The following is a 20,101-nucleotide window of genomic DNA, read 5'->3' on the forward strand; positions in this document are numbered from 1 at the left end:
TACTCCTCACACATTACATATACCCTGATGTACTCCGCACATATTACATATATCCTGATGTACTCCTCACATATTACATATATCCTGATGTACTCCTCACATATTACATATACCCTGATGTACTCCTCACATATTACATATATCCTGATGTACTCCTCACATATTACATATATCCTGATGTACTCCTCACATATTACATATACCCTGATGTACTCCTCACATATTACATATACCCTGATGTACTCCTCACATATTACATATACCCTGATGTACTCCTCACATATTACATATACCCTGATGTACTCCTCACATATTACATATACCCTGATGTACTCCTCACACATTACATATACCCTGATGTACTCCGCACATATTACATATATCCTGATGTACTCCTCACATATTACATATACCCTGATGTACTCCTCACATATTACATATACCCTGATGTACTCCTCACAGATTACATATACCCTGATGTACTCCTCACAGATTACATATACCCTGATGTACTCCTCACATATTACATATATCCTGATGTACTCCTCACATATTACATATACCCTGATGTACTCCTCACATATTACATATATCCTGATGTACTCCTCACATATTACATATACCCTGATGTACTTCTCACATATTACATATACCCTGATGTACTCCTCACATATTACATATATCCTGATGTACTCCTCACATATTACATATATCCTGATGTACTCCTCACATATTACATATACCCTGATGTACTCCTCACATATTACATATACCCTGATGTACTCCTCACATATTACATATACCCTGATGTGCTCCTCACAGATTACATATATCCTGATGTACTCCTCACATATTACATATATCCTGATGTACTCCTCACATATTACATATACCCTGATGTACTCCTCACATATTACATATATCCTGATGTACTCCTCACATATTACATATACCCTGATGTACTCCTCACATATTACATATACCCTGATGTACTCATTACATATATCCTGATGTACTCCTCACATATTACATATACCCTGATGTACTCCTCACATATTACATATATCCTGATGTACCCCTCACATATTACATATACCCTGATGTACTCCTCACAGATTACATATACCCTGATGTACTCCTCACATATTACATATATCCTGATGTGCTCCTCACATATTACATATATCCTGATGTACTCCTCACATATTACATATACCCTGATGTACTAATCACATATTACATATACCCTGATGTACTCCTCACATATTACATATATCCTGATGTACTCCACACATATTACATATACCCTGATGTACTCCTCACATACTACATATACCCTGATGTACTCCGCACATATTACATATACCCTGATGTACTCCTCACATATTACATATATCCTGATGTACTCCTCACATATTACATATACCCTGATGTACTCCTCACATATTACATATATCCTGATGTACTCCTCACATATTACATATACCCTGATGTACTCCTCACATATTACATATACCCTGATGTACTCCTCACATATTACATATACCCTGATGTACTCCTCACAGTTTACATATACCCTGATATGCTCCTCACATATTACATATATCCTGATGTACTCCTCACAGATTACATATACCCTGATGTACTCCGCACATATTACATATATCCTGATGTACTCCTCACATATTACATATATCCTGATGTACTCCTCACATATTACATATACCCTGATGTACTCCTCACATATTACATATATCCTGATGTACTCCTCACATATTACATATATCCTGATGTACTCCACACATATTACATATACCCTGATGTACTCCTCACATACTACATATACCCTGATGTACTCCGCACATATTACATATACCCTGATGTACTCCTCACATATTACATATATCCTGATGTACTCCTCACATATTACATATACCCTGATGTACTCCTCACATATTACATATACCCTGATGTACTCCTCACATATTACATATACCCTGATGTACTCCTCACATATTACATATACCCTGATGTACTCCTCACACATTACATATACCCTGATGTACTCCTCACACATTACATATACCCTGATGTACTCCGCACATATTACATATATCCTGATGTACTCCTCACATATTACATATATCCTGATGTACTCCTCACATATTACATATACCCTGATGTACTCCTCACATATTACATATATCCTGATGTACTCCTCACATATTACATATACCCTGATGTACTTCTCACATATTACATATACCCTGATGTACTCCTCACATATTACATATATCCTGATGTACTCCTCACATATTACATATATCCTGATGTACTCCTCACATATTACATATACCCTGATGTACTCCTCACATATTACATATACCCTGATGTACTCCTCACATATTACATATATCCTGATGTACTCCTCACATATTACATATACCCTGATGTTCTCCGCACAGATTACATATACCCTGATGTACCCCGCACATATTACATATACCCTGATGTACTCCTCACATATTACATATACCCTGATGTACTCCTCACATATTACATATACCCTGATGTACTCCTCACATATTACATATACCCTGATGTACTCCTCACATATTACATATATCCTGATGTACTCCTCACATATTACATATACCCTGATGTTCTCCGCACAGATTACATATACCCTGATGTACCCCGCACATATTACATATACCCTGATGTACTCCTAACATATTACATATACCCTGATGTACTCCTCACATATTACATATATCCTGATGTACTCCTCACATATTACATATATCCTGATGTACTCCTCACATATTACATATACCCTGATGTACTTCTCACATATTACATATATCCTGATGTACTCCTCACATATTACATATATCCTGATGTACTCCTCACAGATTACATATACACTGATGTACTCCTCACATATTACATATATCCTGATGTACTCCTCACATATTACATATACCCTGATGTACTCCTCACATATTACATATATCCTGATGTACTCCTCACATATTACATATACCCTGATGTAGTCCTCACATATTACATATATCCTGATGTACTCCTCACATATTACATATACCCTGATGTAGTCCTCACATATTACATATATCCTGATGTACTCCTCACATATTACATATACCCTGATGTACTCCTCACATATTACATATACACTGATGTACTCCTCACATATTACATATATCCTGATGTACTCCTCACATATTACATATACCCTGATGTACTCCTCACATATTACATACATCCTGATGTACTCCTCACATATTACATATACCCTGATGTACTCCTCACATATTACATATACCCTGATGTACTCCTCACATATTACATATACCCCGATGTACTCCTCACATATTACATATATCCTGATGTACTCCTCACATATTACATATATCCTGATGTGCTCCTCACATATTACATATACCCTGATGTACCCCGCACAGATTACATATACCCTGATGTACTCCTCACATATTACATATACCCTGATGTACTCCTCACATATTACATATACCCTGATGTACTCCTCACATATTACATATACCCTGATGTACTCCACACATATTACATATACCCTGATGTACTCCTCACATACTACATATACCCTGATGTACTCCGCACATATTACATATACCCTGATGTACTCCTCACATATTACATATATCCTGATGTACTCCTCACATATTACATATACCCTGATGTACTAATCACATATTACATATACCCTGATGTACTCCTCACATATTATATATACCCTGACGTTCTCCTCACAGTTTATATCGAATCACTGTTTTCTGGTCATTTACCCCACAATTTTTTGTTTTTAAGTTCCCAGTACATTACGTGGTACAATAAATAGTGCTGTGATAAACTACAACTCGTCCCGCAATAAATAAAAGACGAAAAATAAAAAAAGTTATGGCTTTTGGGAGTCGGGGTGAGAAAGGGGTTTAGTGGTGCCGGGAGATGCATCCTGGACAGTGAGGGACCCGGTTTCCTGATGGACTGTCGTGACACCAGCCGGATCTTCATTACATTTCTAGTAACGGGCAGATATTCGTCAGCTGTTTACGTATCAGGAGCTTTCACTTTAGAATTTTTTTTTGACATATACAACTGATGTCCTATCGGCCACAAAGCGAGGTTTGTACTTTTCGGCACGTTTCCTTGACTGTCGGAGTGCCACGTTTTGATAGATATAACCTAGAAATGTGCCGTGTATTTGAATCGGAGGAGGGTTTTGTGGCGCCAAAAAAACCTAAAGCCCCTGTCTAGGAGAGGTCACAGCGCCACTCTCACCCTAGTGGCTGCGTTGTGTACCGCGCCTTGACTTGAATGGGTATTTTTGAAGTCGTACATGTCACCTACCAACGCATTCCTCTTCCCAGGAGTACGAGAAGGTTTCCGAATTTTTCAAGACTCACTTCGAAGTGGACCTGGTCGAAAAGGACCTGTGCGTGAAAGGATGGAATTGGGGCAGCACTAGGTTCGGAGGTGGGTATTTGACGGTCTTTTTTGTACCATTCTTGTTCACTTTTTTTATTTTTGTCAGATTTTATCAGTGTGGTTGAGGTTGTGAGAGACATAGAGGCACCAGCACTGCCACCATCTTGTCGCGCTGGGCAGGGCTCTGGTGGTATATGACCGGTGGCAGGTCTTCGAGGATACACTTGTAGGCCGTCTGTTTGGATGTTTTTGTCTTTTTTATAGCTTTGTGTTTGCTTGTGTAGGACAACTCCTATCATTTGATATTGGAGAACAGCCAGCCTTTGAACTCCCTCTAAGTAACGTGTCCCAATGTACCACCGGGAAGAACGAGGTGACGCTGGAGTTTCACCAGAACGATGATTCGGAGGTTTCGCTCATGGAGATTCGCTTCTATGTCCCCCCCTCACAGGAAGACGGCGGAGATCCCGTAGAGGTTTGTTTTTTGTTTTGACTATATTTTGACCTGTTTTATGTACCCGCTACAGGACTGAGCCTGTTTTGTCCATTTTAAAAAAAATTATCTGTTTTTTTCGTACCTTTATGATGACTTGTTTTTTGCGGCATCAGTTGCATTTTTCGGTGTAAATTCATCTGTTTCTGGGGGAATAGAAAAAACAGCAATTCCACCTCTGTGTTTTTGTTTTTTTATCAGTGCGATGTAAATAACTTTACTGTACGGGTTCTTATGATTCAGCTCCATCTAATAGGCATAGAGCTATGGCAGGCCTTTGTTGGGACCCCTGGCTGCCATAGCAACCCGATGCATGACAGGGAGTCCTCTAACCACCTAGATGCCGCGGTAATTAAACGTCTAGGATCGGAGGTAACGCCGATCTCGGCTGTTTATTACATCCAGCACCTGCTTTGGATGGCACTGGCACATACGTAACTATTATGTCCAAATTTGCTCCCAAAATCCTGGGTGATGTCGTTTCTCTGGCGTCCGTGCTGAGGACTGAAGATCGGCACCTTTCTCACAGGACAGCGGCGAAGCTTGCATCGCTAATATTCCCCAGTAAGGCACCCTTTTGGCATCTGCCAGGTACATGGGTCCCTATGGATATGTTTGGCATCTCCTCTGATGGACTATACATGTCTGGGACCCATAGGTGACGCTACAACCCTTGTCTATAGTCCCTGTTAGGATCTCGGAGAGCCCCTCTAGTATCCGGTGCGGCGTCCCTTACTTTGGGTTATTCATGGGTATAACTTTTCCCGCATTTTAGGCTTTTGCTAAAAACGTCCTATCCAAGGCAGACGTCATCCAGGCGACAGGCGACGCGGTCTGTATTTTCCAGGAGCTGCAGTGTCTGACTCCGCGCGGTCGCTATGACATACGGATCTATCCTTCTTTCCTCCACCTGCACGGAAAAACCTTCGACTATAAAATACCGTACACGACTGTGCTCCGGCTGTTCCTCCTGCCGCATAAGGATCAGCGCCAGATGTTCTTTGTGGTAAGTCTGGCTCCAATTTCGGTTGTCTACCCCAAATGGGGAACGGAGACCAAATCTAGAGGAGGACGTGGCGCTAACCTGGTGTTCTTTACTGCAGATCAGTTTGGATCCGCCAATCAAACAGGGGCAGACGCGGTATCACTTCCTAATCCTGCTATTTGCCAAAGACGAGGAGATCTCTTTGACGCTGAACATGAACGAGTGAGTGATCGTTATGCGGAATATTTCTGTAGCGATCGAAGGAGAAAACCTGAGAATTTTCTATACTGAAGATGATCAAAAACGAGTCCTTTAATATTGGCACATACCGCGCCTTCCCTCTCTGAAACCTGGTGACGACACGTGACGTGTATCCTCGTGGGCGGCAGGACCTTGCCGTATCAGGACGAGCATACACGTCATCAAGTGTGCCCGTGGGGTGAGGTGCGGGGCGACAGCCACAATACACAGCCACAACCCCTCTCTAAGGCCCTGTTCACAGTTTTTTGTAGGCGGAAAAATCTGCCTCAAGTCCTTCAGGAACTTTGTGGCAAATTTTGACTTGCCGGCAGAACACTTGCCACGTTTTTCGGCCATTGAGCGCCGCAGGCAAAAAACGCAGCAAAAACTATTTCTCTGCCTCCCATTAGTGTCAGTACCGGAAACGCCTGAAGAAAGAGCATCTCATTTTTTTTTCCCTGCGAGCGTGTTTTCTGCTTGCGGGTAAAAAAAACGCCTCCGCCTCCCATTGAAATCAATGGGAGGCGATTTCAGACGTTTTTTGACACTGTTTCCGCGTCAAAAACCGCACAAAGAAACACTGTGTAAACTAGGACTAACAGCGGGGATCATAGAAATGATCTCCACTGTTAACCCCTTGAATTCTGCGATCAAAGCTGATTGCAGCATTGCAATAGAGTGAAGGGGGACCCCCCTTTAATCGCGTTACAGGGAATCCCGGTGATGCGATTGAAGGACATCCCATATATGGGCATACAATCCAGACTCCATTAAAGGACCCCAGGGCTGTCTGACCATATTTCCGGTCGTTAGGGTATACTTGGGTATGTCCTAACAACTGCCTGGGTACGAACAGTATATAGATAGATATATGGCAGTACATTAAATGTAAAATTCCCCAAAAACGAAAAAAAGTTATAAAAAAATCAGTAAAAAAAACAACAAATGCACATCTATTACAATAAATAAACTTTATTAGATATAAGTCCCAAAACATAAAAAAAATATACACCTATTTGGTATCGTCACAACCGTAACTACCTGCCCAACTAATATATATCGCCACTTATGATGATCGGTGCGTGTTGTGAAAAAAAATTATCAAAACTGCAGCGGAAAATTAGTTTTTATAAATGAAACCATCATGTAAATAAACCAAAAATGGCAGCCGGTAAAAAAAAAATGAAGTCGTTAGGAGCGCCGGGATGCAAAGAGGAAAAATTCAAGTTGGCCATGTCCTTAAGGGGTTAAATGGGTTGTTTCACTACAGACCACACCTTAAAGTGGATCGGTTACCAGAATATTCTGCCTTCTTTTCGTGTGTATTTGTGAGGGGAGCGCTCTGTCCTTTCCAGGCAGGTACACGGACCCTGTCAATCAATATGGAGGACCAACGGTACCAAATTTCAGTGCTGCTTCCCCTTCACTTGAGTGCGGCTTCCCAGGATCGATGAGGGTCCCGGCAGTGGGATTCACGCCGATCATAAAGTGATAACCTATCTATGAGAGATGCCATCACTTTGAGATGGGAAGAGCCCTTTAATATTCCAGCGATCACAGCGTGCAGCTGATCACTTTGGTACCAGCTACTACGTTGCCATCAGCTGCCTATATCCCCTGCAGCAGCAACTACAGGAGAAATTTAGTATTACATGCAGCCATTCAAATGGGTGACCATGTTATATATAGAGCGGCCAGGTCCACCGCTGCTTCTTAGCAGATCTCACTTCTGGCTCATAGAGGGTCGTCTTTGGAAGATAACCTAATAGAGTATATGGTAAGGGGATGTCGGGATGAGACACCTTTTTAAAGGGCTTTTCTGGGACTATCCTTAGGATAGGTCATCGGTTTCAGGCTGCTGCGGCCAAACGAGCAGGTCAGCTGATTGAAAAGGGCCGCGATGCTCTCTCATCCCCTGATCAGCTGATCTACGAGGGTGGCGGGATTCGGCCCCTCACCAATCTGATATTTATGGCCTAGTCTGTATTCTAGTTGTTCGTACTTTTTGTCCTTTTTTTGTCTTGTTTTTGGTTTTGTGATTATTACTTTGATTTTTTTTTTGTTCTCCCTCAGAGATGAAGTTGAAAAGCGATTTGATGGGAAGCTGAAGAAGAATATGTCCGGGTGTTTATACGAGATGGTCAGTCGCGTCATGAAGGCTCTTGTAAACCGCAAAATCACAGTCCCTGGAAACTTCCAAGGGTGAGCTATTCAGAAGTGGCCCCCGAGACGTCCCGGAGATGTATATAGTCCTGCAGGGACGTCCCGGAGACGTGTATAGTCCTGCAGAGACGTCCCGGAGACGTGTATAGTCCTGCAGAGACGTCCCGGAGACGTGTATAGTCCTGCAGAGACGTCCCGGAGACGTGTATAGTCCTGCAGGGACGTCCCGGAGACGTGTATAGTCCTGCAGGGACGTCCCGGAGACGTGTATAGTCCTGCAGAGACGTCCCGGAGACGTGTATAGTCCTGCAGAGACGTCCCGGAGACGTGTATAGTCCTGCAGAGACGTCCCGGAGACGTCTATAGTCCTGCAGAGACGTCCCGGAGACGTCTATAGTCCTGCAGAGACGTCCCGGAGACGCCTATAGTCCTGCAGAGACGTCCCGGAGACGCGTATAGTCCTGCAGAGACGTCCCGGAGACGCGTATAGTCCTGCAGAGACGTCCCGGAGACGCGTATAGTCCTGCAGGGACGTCCCGGAGACGCGTATAGTCCTGCAGGGACGTCCCGGAGACGCGTATAGTCCTGCAGGGACGTCCCGGAGACGCGTATAGTCCTGCAGGGACGTCCCGGAGACGCGTACAGCCCTGCAGGGACGTCCCGGAGACGCGTACAGTCCTGCAGGGACGTCCCGGAGACGCGTACAGTCCTGCAGGGACGTCCCGGAGACGCGTATAGCCCTGCAGGGACGTCCGTAGCAGTAACCATTATATGTCTGGCTCTTTTTCACAGGCACTCCGGAGCTCAGTGCATCACATGCTCGTATAAAGCCAGCTCAGGACTGCTGTATCCGCTGGAGCGGGGTTTTATATACGTCCACAAGCCGCCCGTCCACGTCCGCTTCGACGAAGTCAATTGTGTGAACTTTGCTCGCGGCACCACAACCACTCGCTCTTTTGACTTTGAAATCGAGACCAAGCAAAGATCACAATACACTTTCAGCAACATCGAGAGGTTGGTGGTGGGATCTGGCCGTGGAGGGGAACGCTACGGGGGTGTTTTTGGATTTAATGGCCTGTGTTGTATTGGCTACAGGAAAATGAGATCTGCAGGCATTATATCCAGACCCTTCTGAACCTCTGCTTCTCCATCCCTTATACTAGAGTATATAATCACCACACGTATAGACACTAGAGGGGGGATGGACACATCATCTAGCGGGGGTCACGCACGCGCCTCACCGCTCCATCTAATGTCTATAGGGTCATCAGACACAGCGAAGCGCCCCATTCCATGGTTTCCATCGGCCACATAGGCATTGAATCACTGATCCTTTTAAACTCCTCCTCCGTTAGTGTTGGGACCCCCGATCTAGTGATCAGTGAGACCCCCAGAGATCAGCCATTGATCACCTACTTGTCCTCTGTGGCAGAACTTCTTTATAATAGATCCTGGTAGAGTTTTTCATGATGCTGTAAGGCAGTGGCGGGTTTATGTCACCAGCTTTAGTGGTCTGGGGTAGAAGAAAAGTTTAGTCTCTAGTGGTTTACTTGCCTTTGACACGGGCCAATCATCGGGCAAATAAGCGTTCATGTGATCACTCGTTCCCGAGCATTGCCCTGTAAACCACGGTCAGCCGATACCGATATACGGGGACGAGCGATCATATTAGGCATCGGCGCTGGTTTTTATGGCTGGTGTAAAAGGATCCCTAGTGATGTGTCCTGTTTCCTAACATGAAGTGGAAAACAATGAGCGTTACTTTCATCTTCCCTTCCTGCGTGGAACGAGCCCGTCAGTGCTGGACTCTCACAGTTCTCTATGATCAGGCCGAGCGCTTTGAGTTCTGTGTCTGATCATAATGAAAATGTGGGTCTGGTGTCCCCTGGACTATGAGAGGCTGAAGAATTGTTTTGCAGTCCAAAAATGAAGGTAAATAGTCAGCTTTCCCGTCAGTAGCTGCAATTCCCCAGATCAGCACTAGGGGGCCCTGCTGTAACAGAACCTCATTTACTGCTGCTGTGATTGGCTAAGATTTCTTTCCGTTGTCTATTTTTGCTGCTGTAAATGTGGACGGTTCTGACTTCTCGTTTCTCCTGTCCAGGGAGGAGTACGGGAAACTTTTTGACTTTGTCAATGGGAAGAAACTAAACATCAAAAACAGAGGCTTGAAGGAGGTAAGAGCGCCCCCTGCAGCTGCTCCGCATTTATGGGACGGACGCTTTCTTATTCATGGTTGTCTCTTCTCCTTTTTTTATGTGTTAGAAGTCACAGGTCAGCGCCCTCGGCCCAGGTCATACGTGTGCAGTGTGCATGTGCGTGTATTTACCAGGAGAGAGATATATATATATATACACATGCATGGACTGTGAGGGAGAAGGGACCGGAGGGAGGCCGCTTATAAGGGCTCCACTTCTACTGCAACACTTGGAAATTGAGGCCTATGTGTCTATTAACCCCTTCCTGCCGCAGCCTCTTTTTTTTTTTACTTTTGGGGGAAAAGGGAATTTTTGGGGACATCAGAGGGGGCCACTCCCGTCTTTCTAACGGCTCAGACGCCATGGTGACTATTGACCGTGGCATCTAAGGGGTTAAATTCTTGTTGCAGTGAAGTGACGGCTGTAACATACGGTAGACGCCCGCTTAGTATGGACCAGGCTCATCCGTGAGCCCGCTCTATACTCCCCCCTTATCGGCTGGGACCTAAGTATACGTCAAATGTCGGCAGTGGGTAAATCGAGGTCCCTGTGCCCTGCGTTGGCGTCACGCAGTTGCTCCGTTCCTGAATGTGCGCATGGTTGCATGCTTTTCCTGCAGTGTCCTCAGAAGATAATCCATAGGACACACGTTGACGAGAGAGAGAGAGAGCTCTGGTACAATTTACAAGCTGTACACCTGTGTAAGCAGGACTAGGTTTTCAGCTTTTGGGTAAAACGAAGAATGCTTTAGTTCACTGACTGCAAGCAGAGATCTTGAATGGTAAGGGAATATATTAGAAAATTAGCCGTCGCCGTAAAAGCAGCCAGAAGCTTCTTACTCTATTAGATTGTAAGGAACTGAGTGAAGACGTCATGACTGATTGTAGAGCGACTTATGGGGGCGCCCCAGAGCTCTTGGAGAGGAAGGGTCTGTTCTTGTACGGGGGCATCTGTAGTGCATTATATTATACCCAGAGCTCGTCCAGTATTGTCCTCGCTGAATTTCATCATCAAAAAGTTTTTTATCTGTGGGTCATCAATATGTGATCGGTGTCGGTCTGACGCCCAACATCCCTGCCGATCAGCTGAAGTAAGGGGGTCGGTCAATGTTTACCTAGACATAGCGCCATACATTTGGTTGTGGCTGTGCCTGGTACTGCAGCTTAGTCACAGTTCCATGTGACCTGCAGTATCAGGCCCAGCGATCGCCACGGGCCCATCACTCAGCTGACTCGCGGAGGGTTCCGGTAGTGCAACCCCCACTGATAAGATACTGATGACCTATCCCAAGTATAGACCCGCAATGTTGCAGTTCCAGAAAAGCCCTTTACGAGTGAGTCGAGTATTAGCTCTGATTACTGTAAGACACAGACGTGTGTGGAAATACCACAACCCATTACTGGCCGTCGTGTGACACACCATGTATAACCGGGTATAAAAGGAGCAGCTGTATATTATAAGGTGTATATAGGAGTGGTCACATTACTAGTTGTGCTAAACCGGCCCTGCTGTGCCTATTAAACGAAGGGGAAGGCATACCTGCTTGTGAATATTGGGAAAAGGGCTTCTATTGTGGCTCTGCTATGAGGTGGAGCTCTGCCGTGACCGCTCTGGGTAAGGTGGAGCTCTGCCTGCTCTGGGTAAGGTGGAGCTCTGCTCTGACTGCTCTGGGTGAGGTGGAGCTCTGCTCTGGGTGAGGTGGAGCTCTGCTCTGACTGCTCTGGGTGAGGTGGAGCTCTGCTCTGGGTGAGGTGGAGCTCTGCTCTGACTACTCTGGGTGAGGTGGAGCTCTGCTCTGACTGCTCTGGGTGAGGTGGAGCTCTGCTCTGACTGCTCTGGGTGAGGTGGAGCTCTGCTCTGACTGCTCTGGGTGAGGTGGAGCTCTGCTCTGACTGCTCTGGGTGAGGTGGAGCTCTGCTCTGGGTGAGGTGGAGCTCTGCTCTGGGTGAGGTGGAGCTCTGCTCTGGGTGAGGTGGAGCTCTGCTCTGGGTGAGGTGGAGCTCTGCTCTGGGTGAGGTGGAGCTCTGCTCTGGGTGAGGTGGAGCTCTGCTCTGGGTGAGGTGGAGCTCTGCTCTGGGTGAGGTGGAGCTCTGCTCTGGGTGAGGTGGAGCTCTGCTCTGGGTGAGGTGGAGCTCTGCTCTGGGTGAGGTGGAGCTCTGCTCTGGGTGAGGTGGAGCTCTGCTCTGGGTGAGGTGGAGCTCTGCTCTGGGTGAGGTGGAGCTCTGCTCTGGGTGAGGTGGAGCTCTGCTCTGGGTGAGGTGGAGCTCTGCTCTGACTGCTCTGGGTGAGGTGGAGCTCTGCTCTGACTGCTCTGGGTGAGGTGGAGCTCTGCTCTGGGTGAGGTGGAGCTCTGCTCTGGGTGAGGTGGAGCTCTGCTCTGGGTGAGGTGGAGCTCTGCTCTGGGTGAGGTGGAGCTCTGCTCTGGGTGAGGTGGAGCTCTGCTCTGGGTGAGGTGGAGCTCTGCTCTGGGTGAGGTGGAGCTCTGCTCTGGGTGAGGTGGAGCTCTGCTCTGACTGCTCGGGGTGAGGTGGAGCTCTGATCTGGGTGAGGTGGAGCTCTGAGTGAGGTGGAGCTCTGCTCTGGGTGAGGTGGAGCTCTGCTCTGGGTGAGGTGGAGCTCTGCTCTGACTGCTCTGGGTGAGGTGGAGCTCTGCTCTGACTGCTCTGGGTGAGGTGGAGCTCTGCTCTGACTGCTCTGGGTGAGGTGGAGCTCTGCTCTGGGTGAGGTGGAGCTCTGCTCTGGGTGAGGTGGAGCTCTGCTCTGGGTGAGGTGGAGCTCTGCTCTGGGTGAGGTGGAGCTCTGCTCTGGGTGAGGTGGAGCTCTGCTCTGGGTGAGGTGGAGCTCTGCTCTGACTGCTCGGGGTGAGGTGGAGCTCTGATCTGGGTGAGGTGGAGCTCTGAGTGAGGTGGAGCTCTGCCTGCTCTGAGTGAGGTGGAGCTCTGCCTGCTCTGAGTGAGGTGGAGCTCTGCCTGCTCTGAGTGAGGTGGAGCTCTGCCTGCTCTGAGTGAGGTGGAGCTCTGCCTGCTCTGAGTGAGGTGGAGCTCTGCCTGCTCTGGGTGAGGTGGAGCTCTGCCTGCTCTGGGTGAGGTGGAGCTCTGCCTGCTCTGGGTGAGGTGGAGCTCTGCCTGCTCTGGGTGAGGTGGAGCTCTGCCTGCTCTGGGTGAGGTGGAGCTCTGCCTGCTCTGGGTGAGGTGGAGCTCTGCCTGCTCTGGGTGAGGTGGAGCTCTGCCTGCTCTGGGTGAGGTGGAGCTCTGCCTGCTCTGGGTGAGGTGGAGCTCTGCCTGCTCTGGGTGAGGTGGAGCTCTGCCTGCTCTGAGTGAGGTGGAGCTCTGACTGCTCTGGGTGAGGTGGAGCTCTGCTCTGACTGCTCTGGGTGAGGTGGAGCTCTGCTCTGACTGCTCTGGGTGAGGTGGAGCTCTGCTCTGACTGCTCTGGGTGAGGTGGAGCTCTGCTCTGGGTGAGGTGGAGCTCTGCTCTGACTGCTCTGGGTGAGGTGGAGCTCTGCTCTGACTGCTCTGGGTGAGGTGGAGCTCTGCTCTGACTGCTCTGGGTGAGGTGGAGCTCTGCTCTGACTGCTCTGGGTGAGGTGGAGCTCTGCTCTGACTGCTCTGGGTGAGGTGGAGCTCTGCTCTGACTGCTCTGGGTGAGGTGGAGCTCTGCTCTGACTGCTCTGGGTGAGGTGGAGCTCTGCTCTGGGTGAGGTGGAGCTCTGCTCTGACTGCTCTGGGTGAGGTGGAGCTCTGCTCTGACTGCTCTGGGTGAGGTGGAGCTCTGTTCTGGGTGAGGTGGAGCTCTGCTCTGGGTGAGGTGGAGCTCTGCCTGCTCTGGGTGAGGTGGAGCTCTGCCTGCTCTGGGTGAGGTGGAGCTCTGCCTGCTCTGGGTAAGATGGAGCTCTGCCTGCTCTGGGTAAGGTGGAGCTCTGCCTGCTCTGAGTGAGATGGAGCTCTGCCTGCTCTGGGTGAGGTGGAGCTCTGCTCTGCCTGCTCTGGGTGAGGTGGAGCTCTGCTCTGCCTGCTCTGGGTGAGGTGGAGCTCTGCTCTGACTGCTCTGGGTGAGGTGGAGCTCTGCTCTGACTGCTCTGGGTGAGGTGGAGCTCTGCTCTGACTGCTCTGGGTGAGGTGGAGCTCTGCTCTGACTGCTCTGGGTGAGGTGGAGCTCTGCTCTGACTGCTCTGGGTGAGGTGGAGCTCTGCTCTGCTCTGGGTGAGGTGGAGCTCTGTTCTGGGTGAGGTGGAGCTCTGCTCTGGGTGAGGTGGAGCTCTGCTCTGGGTGAGGTGGAGCTCTGCTCTGGGTGAGGTGGAGCTCTGCTCTGGGTGAGGTGGAGCTCTGCCTGCTCTGGGTGAGGTGGAGCTCTGCCTGCTCTGGGTGAGGTGGAGCTCTGCCTGCTCTGGGTGAGGTGGAGCTCTGCTCTGGGTGAGGTGGAGCTCTGCCTGCTCTGGGTGAGGTGGAGCTCTGCTCTGACTGCTCTGGGCCAGGTGGAGCTCTGCTCTGACTGCTCTGGGCCAGGTGGAGCTCTGCTCTGACTGCTCTGGGCCAGGTGGAGCTCTGCTCTGGGCCAGGTGGAGCTCTGCTCTGACTGCTCTGGGTCAGGTGGAGCTCTGCTCTGGGCCAGGTGGAGCTCTGCTCTGATTCTTTGATGGGAACGAAGGACCGTTATTGTGACTGCTGAAGGTGAAATTGAACATAAACTAATACTTGGTGCAGGTTTTTTTTCTGCTGTTCACACCGGGCGAATTTGCTGCGGAAAACTGAGGCGAATCCACCGGGAATTCCAGGGGAAATTGTCTGCTCTAAACCGGACAACAGAAGAGAAGCGAACTTGCATTTTTCTAATCCCGCAGAGAACGCAGGGGTTAATAATCTGTTTGTATCAGATAAATGACTGTCGGTGGGGCTTAGGTGTAACAGCGCCACTCTTGTCCATAGGCTATATCTGGTATTGCAGCTCATTCATAAGAATTGTAATAAGCTCCAATACCAGACAGCCCATTTTCTAAAATGATGAATATTTTTTTTTTACCCTTGGTCACCCCATGACCTAACAGTGACCCGGGGTCATGCTGACTTACAGCCGATATCCCGCTGTAACCTCTTAGATTTTGTGACTGAAGTCTGTGATGACATCGCCCATAGCAGAGCGCGTACCGCACAGGTGCCGGCTCAAAAACGAACGCCGCAAATGCGGGATTTTAGGGAAGCTGAGGCTGCTGTGATGGCGATGTTCTGCACGTGCGCTCTTTAACTCTCTCTGTGCCGCGTTGCCTTTTCTCTGGTCTCTTAGGGTGTGAAGCAGCCGTATGACGACTATGCCGACTCTGATGACGATCAGCAGCACGACGCTTACCTGGAGAGAATGAAGGAAGAAGGGAAGATTCGTGAGAACGCGGACAGTGACGACTCGGGAGATGAGACCGGTGAGAAGCGCCTCAATCTAACTCTCAAACTGTTCTTAGGCGGTGCTGTCACTTTAAGGTCTCTAACGCCACCATTTTTTTACGGCGCACTGCAGGAACAGGCGTAATGACTACAACAGTCATACAAAAAGGGGAGGTAACCGGAGACAGGAAGTTGCTACCATTGGAAGCTACAGAGGAATGTCTTTGGTCACCCAGTCACCAGACCGTTTCCTCCCAACTCTCTCCACGTGCCTGGCTTTTATATGGTAGCCCCGTAGTCATGCCCTGGGCCTTCCTGGGCCCTATTGGAGTAGTAGTCCAGAGAGCGGCGCTCCTCCTGTGAAATACTGAGCTTGCTGTCTCCTCTGGTCTTCTGATCCCACAGCCAGAGAAACATGAAATCATTTTGTCAGCCACTAGAGGGAGCTCTCTGCATAGGGATTTATACCGCTTGCCTTTAACCCTTTAGTGACCGGCCCATTTTGGGCCCTAATGACCAAGCTATGTTTTTTGTTTTTCTATAGTCACATTTAAAGAGCTATAACTTTTTTTTATTCTTCCCTCGCTGTACGGGGACTTGTTTTTTGCCGGATTAGTTGTACTTTTTAATGGCACCATTTTGGGGTACATAAAAAAAATTTTATTAACTTTTTTGGGGGCTGAATTAAAAAAAAAAAAAAACCTGAAATTCCTCCACTGTTCTATGCGTTTTAAATTGACGCCGTTCACTGTGCGGCGTAAATAACACGCTGTTATAAGGCTCTGGTATACTTCGTATAATGTAAATCTGGCAGGTAATCTATTAGGACGTGTCTCAGGCATTTGTCCAGGGCAGACCTGGGGGCTTTTATCAGGCCCCCGGCTGCCATGACACCCCATCGGAGGCCTGCGATTGCATTTGCGGGCGACCGATGGGTGAGAGGGAGCTCCCTCCCTCTGTAAACAAGTTAAATGCCGCGGTCGCTATTAACAGGAGCATTTAACGGGTTAAACGGCCGCGATCGAAGTAAACTTCTATCGCGGCCGTCGGATCAGGAGGCCGGCTGTCATCAGGACGCCCGTGCAGGTCTTAGACTGGGCTGCCGTGAAAAGGCGACAGCCTAAGGCCTCTTAGTGACCGCCGTGAACGTATTGGTTCTCAATAAAACCGATGTGCTCCCCCTAGTGGCTGCAGAGAGAATTTGAACTTTTAAAGGTTTTGATCCACCATTTAATATCATTTTAGCTTTAAAGATCATAAATAAACCATCGTACAAAAGTAAAATAATCTCGCATTTTCCTCGTCTTGCTCTGGTGGAGAGTCGGCCATTGCTGTACGGTGTGTTTTGTAGCGCACGGTCTTACATTTGCTGCCTTTTGTGTTTTTGTAGATGAGTCGTTTAATCCCGGAGAGGAGGAAGATGAAGTTGAAGAAGAGTAAGTACCATAACGTCGGCGGCGTCGGCTCCCCGCTCCAGCATGCCGCGCTCGTCTTCAATTTCCGTTTCTTTACCCTCATTGCAGATTTGACAGTAATCCCTCATCCAGTTCCTCCAGCGCTGGTAGTGATGAAGATGAGGGGGAAAAGAAGAAGGCCAAGAAACCGAAAGTCGTTAAAGAGAGGAAACCCAGGAAAAAAGCCGAGGTAACGCCTAGTGTTAGAAAGATGCGGCCTGTATACATGTCCATATACACCCCTCACCTGGGGGCAGAACAGAAGAGACATTGATCACTAGAATACTCCACCCATGGCCGAGATAAAAACAGCGCCACGTCTATCCATGGATTATTTCTGATATTGCAGCTCCGCTCCATTAAAGTGAATAAGACTGAGCTGCAATACCACACACGACCTGTTGACGGGTGTGGTGCTGTTTTGAGTCATGTTTGGAGAGCGCTTTAAGAATAAAACCGTGCTCGTTGCGGGGTTAGGCCGATCAGTTCATGATTCACGGATGCTTTCTTTGCTATTTTTGGGTGCTGGGCTCCATAGATTTGATATGGATCGGTTACGGATTTTGTTTTTCCACTTTTAGGGTAAAAAAGTCAAAGACCCTGCTGCACCCAAACGCCCTATGTCTGCGTACATGCTGTGGTTGAATGCCAGTCGTGAGAAGATAAAGGGTGAGAATCCCGGGATCAGCATCACTGACCTGTCCAAAAAAGCCGGAGAGATCTGGAAAGGCATGAACAGTAAGAAGAAAGAGGTAAAAACGCTGCGATGCGGCCAGAAAGCAAGACTTGACCAGCTCCAGGGGGGCGGGTCCGTTTCTTCTGCGGGTACACGCTGCCACTTTTACAACCCTGTTTATTTTACCAGGAATGGGATCGTAAAGCGGAAGAAGCGAAGCGCAATTACGAGAAAGCCATGAAGGAGTATAAGGAGAACGCTCCACCCGATGATGCCCCCAAAAAGTGAGCGCGCGGCGGGCCCGGCGCCGGCAGCACTTTATCTCCTGTTTACTTTATAGTTTTCTGCTCACTCTTTTTGTTTTGTTACAGGGATAAGAAATCAAAAACTGAAAAGAAGACGACGGCAAAGTCCGAAAAGGGGAAATCGGCGAAAGCCGCGTCTCCTGCAAGAACTCCGGTCAAGACCAACACGGTCAAGAGCAAAGAATTTGTGTCCAGCGATGAAAGCTCTTCTGACGAAGGCACGCGCAAAAAGGTACGCTCGCCTGACTCCACCGCCGCCCCTCTGTACGTGACAGCCGCCAAGAGCGGAACGGGCTGCGAGAACGTTACAGCCGACACCTCACTGCAACGGCCGCCCATTTAACCACTTAGATGCTGTGGTCAATAGCGACCGCGACATCCTCGCAGCTCAAGGGAAAAATAAAAAAGTCCCGGCTTTCCGAATGTCCACAAGAAAAAAAAAAAAAAAAACTTTTTTTTTTTTTTTTTTTTTTTTTTTCAAACCTTACGTTTTTTCCGTGTAAAAGTAATACCTAAAAAAAAAAAAAGATAGCAATTTGGTTTTGACTTAATCGTATTGACCCGCAGAAGAAAGTTAATAGTTTTTAGCGCGCAATGAACGTCGTAAAAATGAAACCCAAAAAACTATGGCAGAATCACGGTTTCCTTTTTTCCTATTTCACCCCACAAATATATATTTTTTCCATTTTACCAGCACATTATATGGTACAATAAAAGGGGCTGTGAAAAACGTCAACTTATCCTGCAAAAAAAAAGGCCTCGTGTGGCTGCAGGGGACGCAGAGAGAGAAAAATGAAGGAAGGGGTTAACGCTCTGTATTTTTCCTTTTTGTTTAGGGATCAGATGATGAGGAGATGGCGAGTACCCCACCAAGTTCCAATGAGTCCGGCTCCGACTAACGGGCTGTATAGAAGGATCGGTCGCTTGTCCCTGTCAGTGTTTGGTTGGAAGAGTCCTGGGACCATGTTAAAAAAAAAAAAATATATATATATATTTTTTTTTTTTAAAGTTTGAATTCTAAGAAATCTAAAAAAAAATGTACATTTACCTCATCATTTTGACTCTGAAAATAAAGTCACAATTCTGAGATAAAAAGTCCTCTTTATCAGACTTCAGAAATACTTTTACTTTTTTTTTTTTTTTTGGCCCCAGCGCTATCCGGAAAATGTGTCAATGTTCATGTTTGAGTGGAAATTCACCTCTGCTCTGAATATCACATTTGTGGTTTCTTATTCATTTTTTTTTTTTTTAAATAAAATATTTTCTTGCGTTTCCTTCCGGTTCTTGGATATGTCATTTGGTGTGAATTTTCCAGCTAATTGAATTGTGCTGCCTGCGCACCCCGCCTTGTTGTGTAGCACTTACACGACGCCTCCTGGATGCTAAGTGTATATAATCGAGTTAAAGAGCCTGAAGCCGAGTCTCTAGTGCGGGCGTAAAGTGCAAGGATCAATCTGAAGCATAAAAATAGTCTCTCTTCACTCCTCTGCCCCCAAAAAGGATGGCCAGGACCGCTCAGCACTGACTTCTCTGTACATTCTGGCGTGGAGCGGTCGAAGCTCGCTTCCGAGAACGCACGTGAATGTGTTGCGTTTCCTCGTGAGACTGACTGTCTATTAAGAGCGCTCGCAGGAAACTTATTTGTGAGTGTTCTGTTATTAGGAGATGTGAAAAATGCTGATGTGTTAAGAATTCCGAGTAGATTAGACCAAAGGAAAGTATTG

The 20,101-nt window shown here is 47.5% G+C and overlaps 1 protein-coding gene across 1 annotated transcript in view; it reads left to right on the top strand.

The window, feature by feature from the left end:
• SSRP1 (structure specific recognition protein 1) overlaps window positions 1-19,651 on the top strand; it is a 32,570-nt gene extending 12,919 nt beyond the window's left edge. Inside the window, exons 3-16 of the mRNA XM_075842204.1 lie at window positions 4,431-4,536; window positions 4,773-4,963; window positions 5,757-5,987; window positions 6,085-6,188; window positions 8,280-8,408; window positions 9,162-9,383; window positions 10,474-10,546; window positions 15,848-15,980; window positions 17,333-17,378; window positions 17,466-17,586; window positions 17,978-18,148; window positions 18,262-18,356; window positions 18,444-18,609; window positions 19,214-19,651. Coding sequence (XP_075698319.1) covers window positions 4,431-4,536; window positions 4,773-4,963; window positions 5,757-5,987; window positions 6,085-6,188; window positions 8,280-8,408; window positions 9,162-9,383; window positions 10,474-10,546; window positions 15,848-15,980; window positions 17,333-17,378; window positions 17,466-17,586; window positions 17,978-18,148; window positions 18,262-18,356; window positions 18,444-18,609; window positions 19,214-19,276 — 1,851 coding nt within the window. The 3' untranslated portion in view covers window positions 19,277-19,651. The remainder of the gene's footprint in view (window positions 1-4,430; window positions 4,537-4,772; window positions 4,964-5,756; window positions 5,988-6,084; window positions 6,189-8,279; window positions 8,409-9,161; window positions 9,384-10,473; window positions 10,547-15,847; window positions 15,981-17,332; window positions 17,379-17,465; window positions 17,587-17,977; window positions 18,149-18,261; window positions 18,357-18,443; window positions 18,610-19,213) is intronic.
• The last annotated feature ends 450 nt before the right edge of the window (window positions 19,652-20,101 follow it).

The sequence above is a fragment of the Rhinoderma darwinii genome, chromosome 11 (genome assembly GCF_050947455.1).
Source record: "Rhinoderma darwinii isolate aRhiDar2 chromosome 11, aRhiDar2.hap1, whole genome shotgun sequence".
In the NCBI taxonomy this organism is placed as follows: domain Eukaryota; kingdom Metazoa; phylum Chordata; class Amphibia; order Anura; family Rhinodermatidae; genus Rhinoderma; species Rhinoderma darwinii.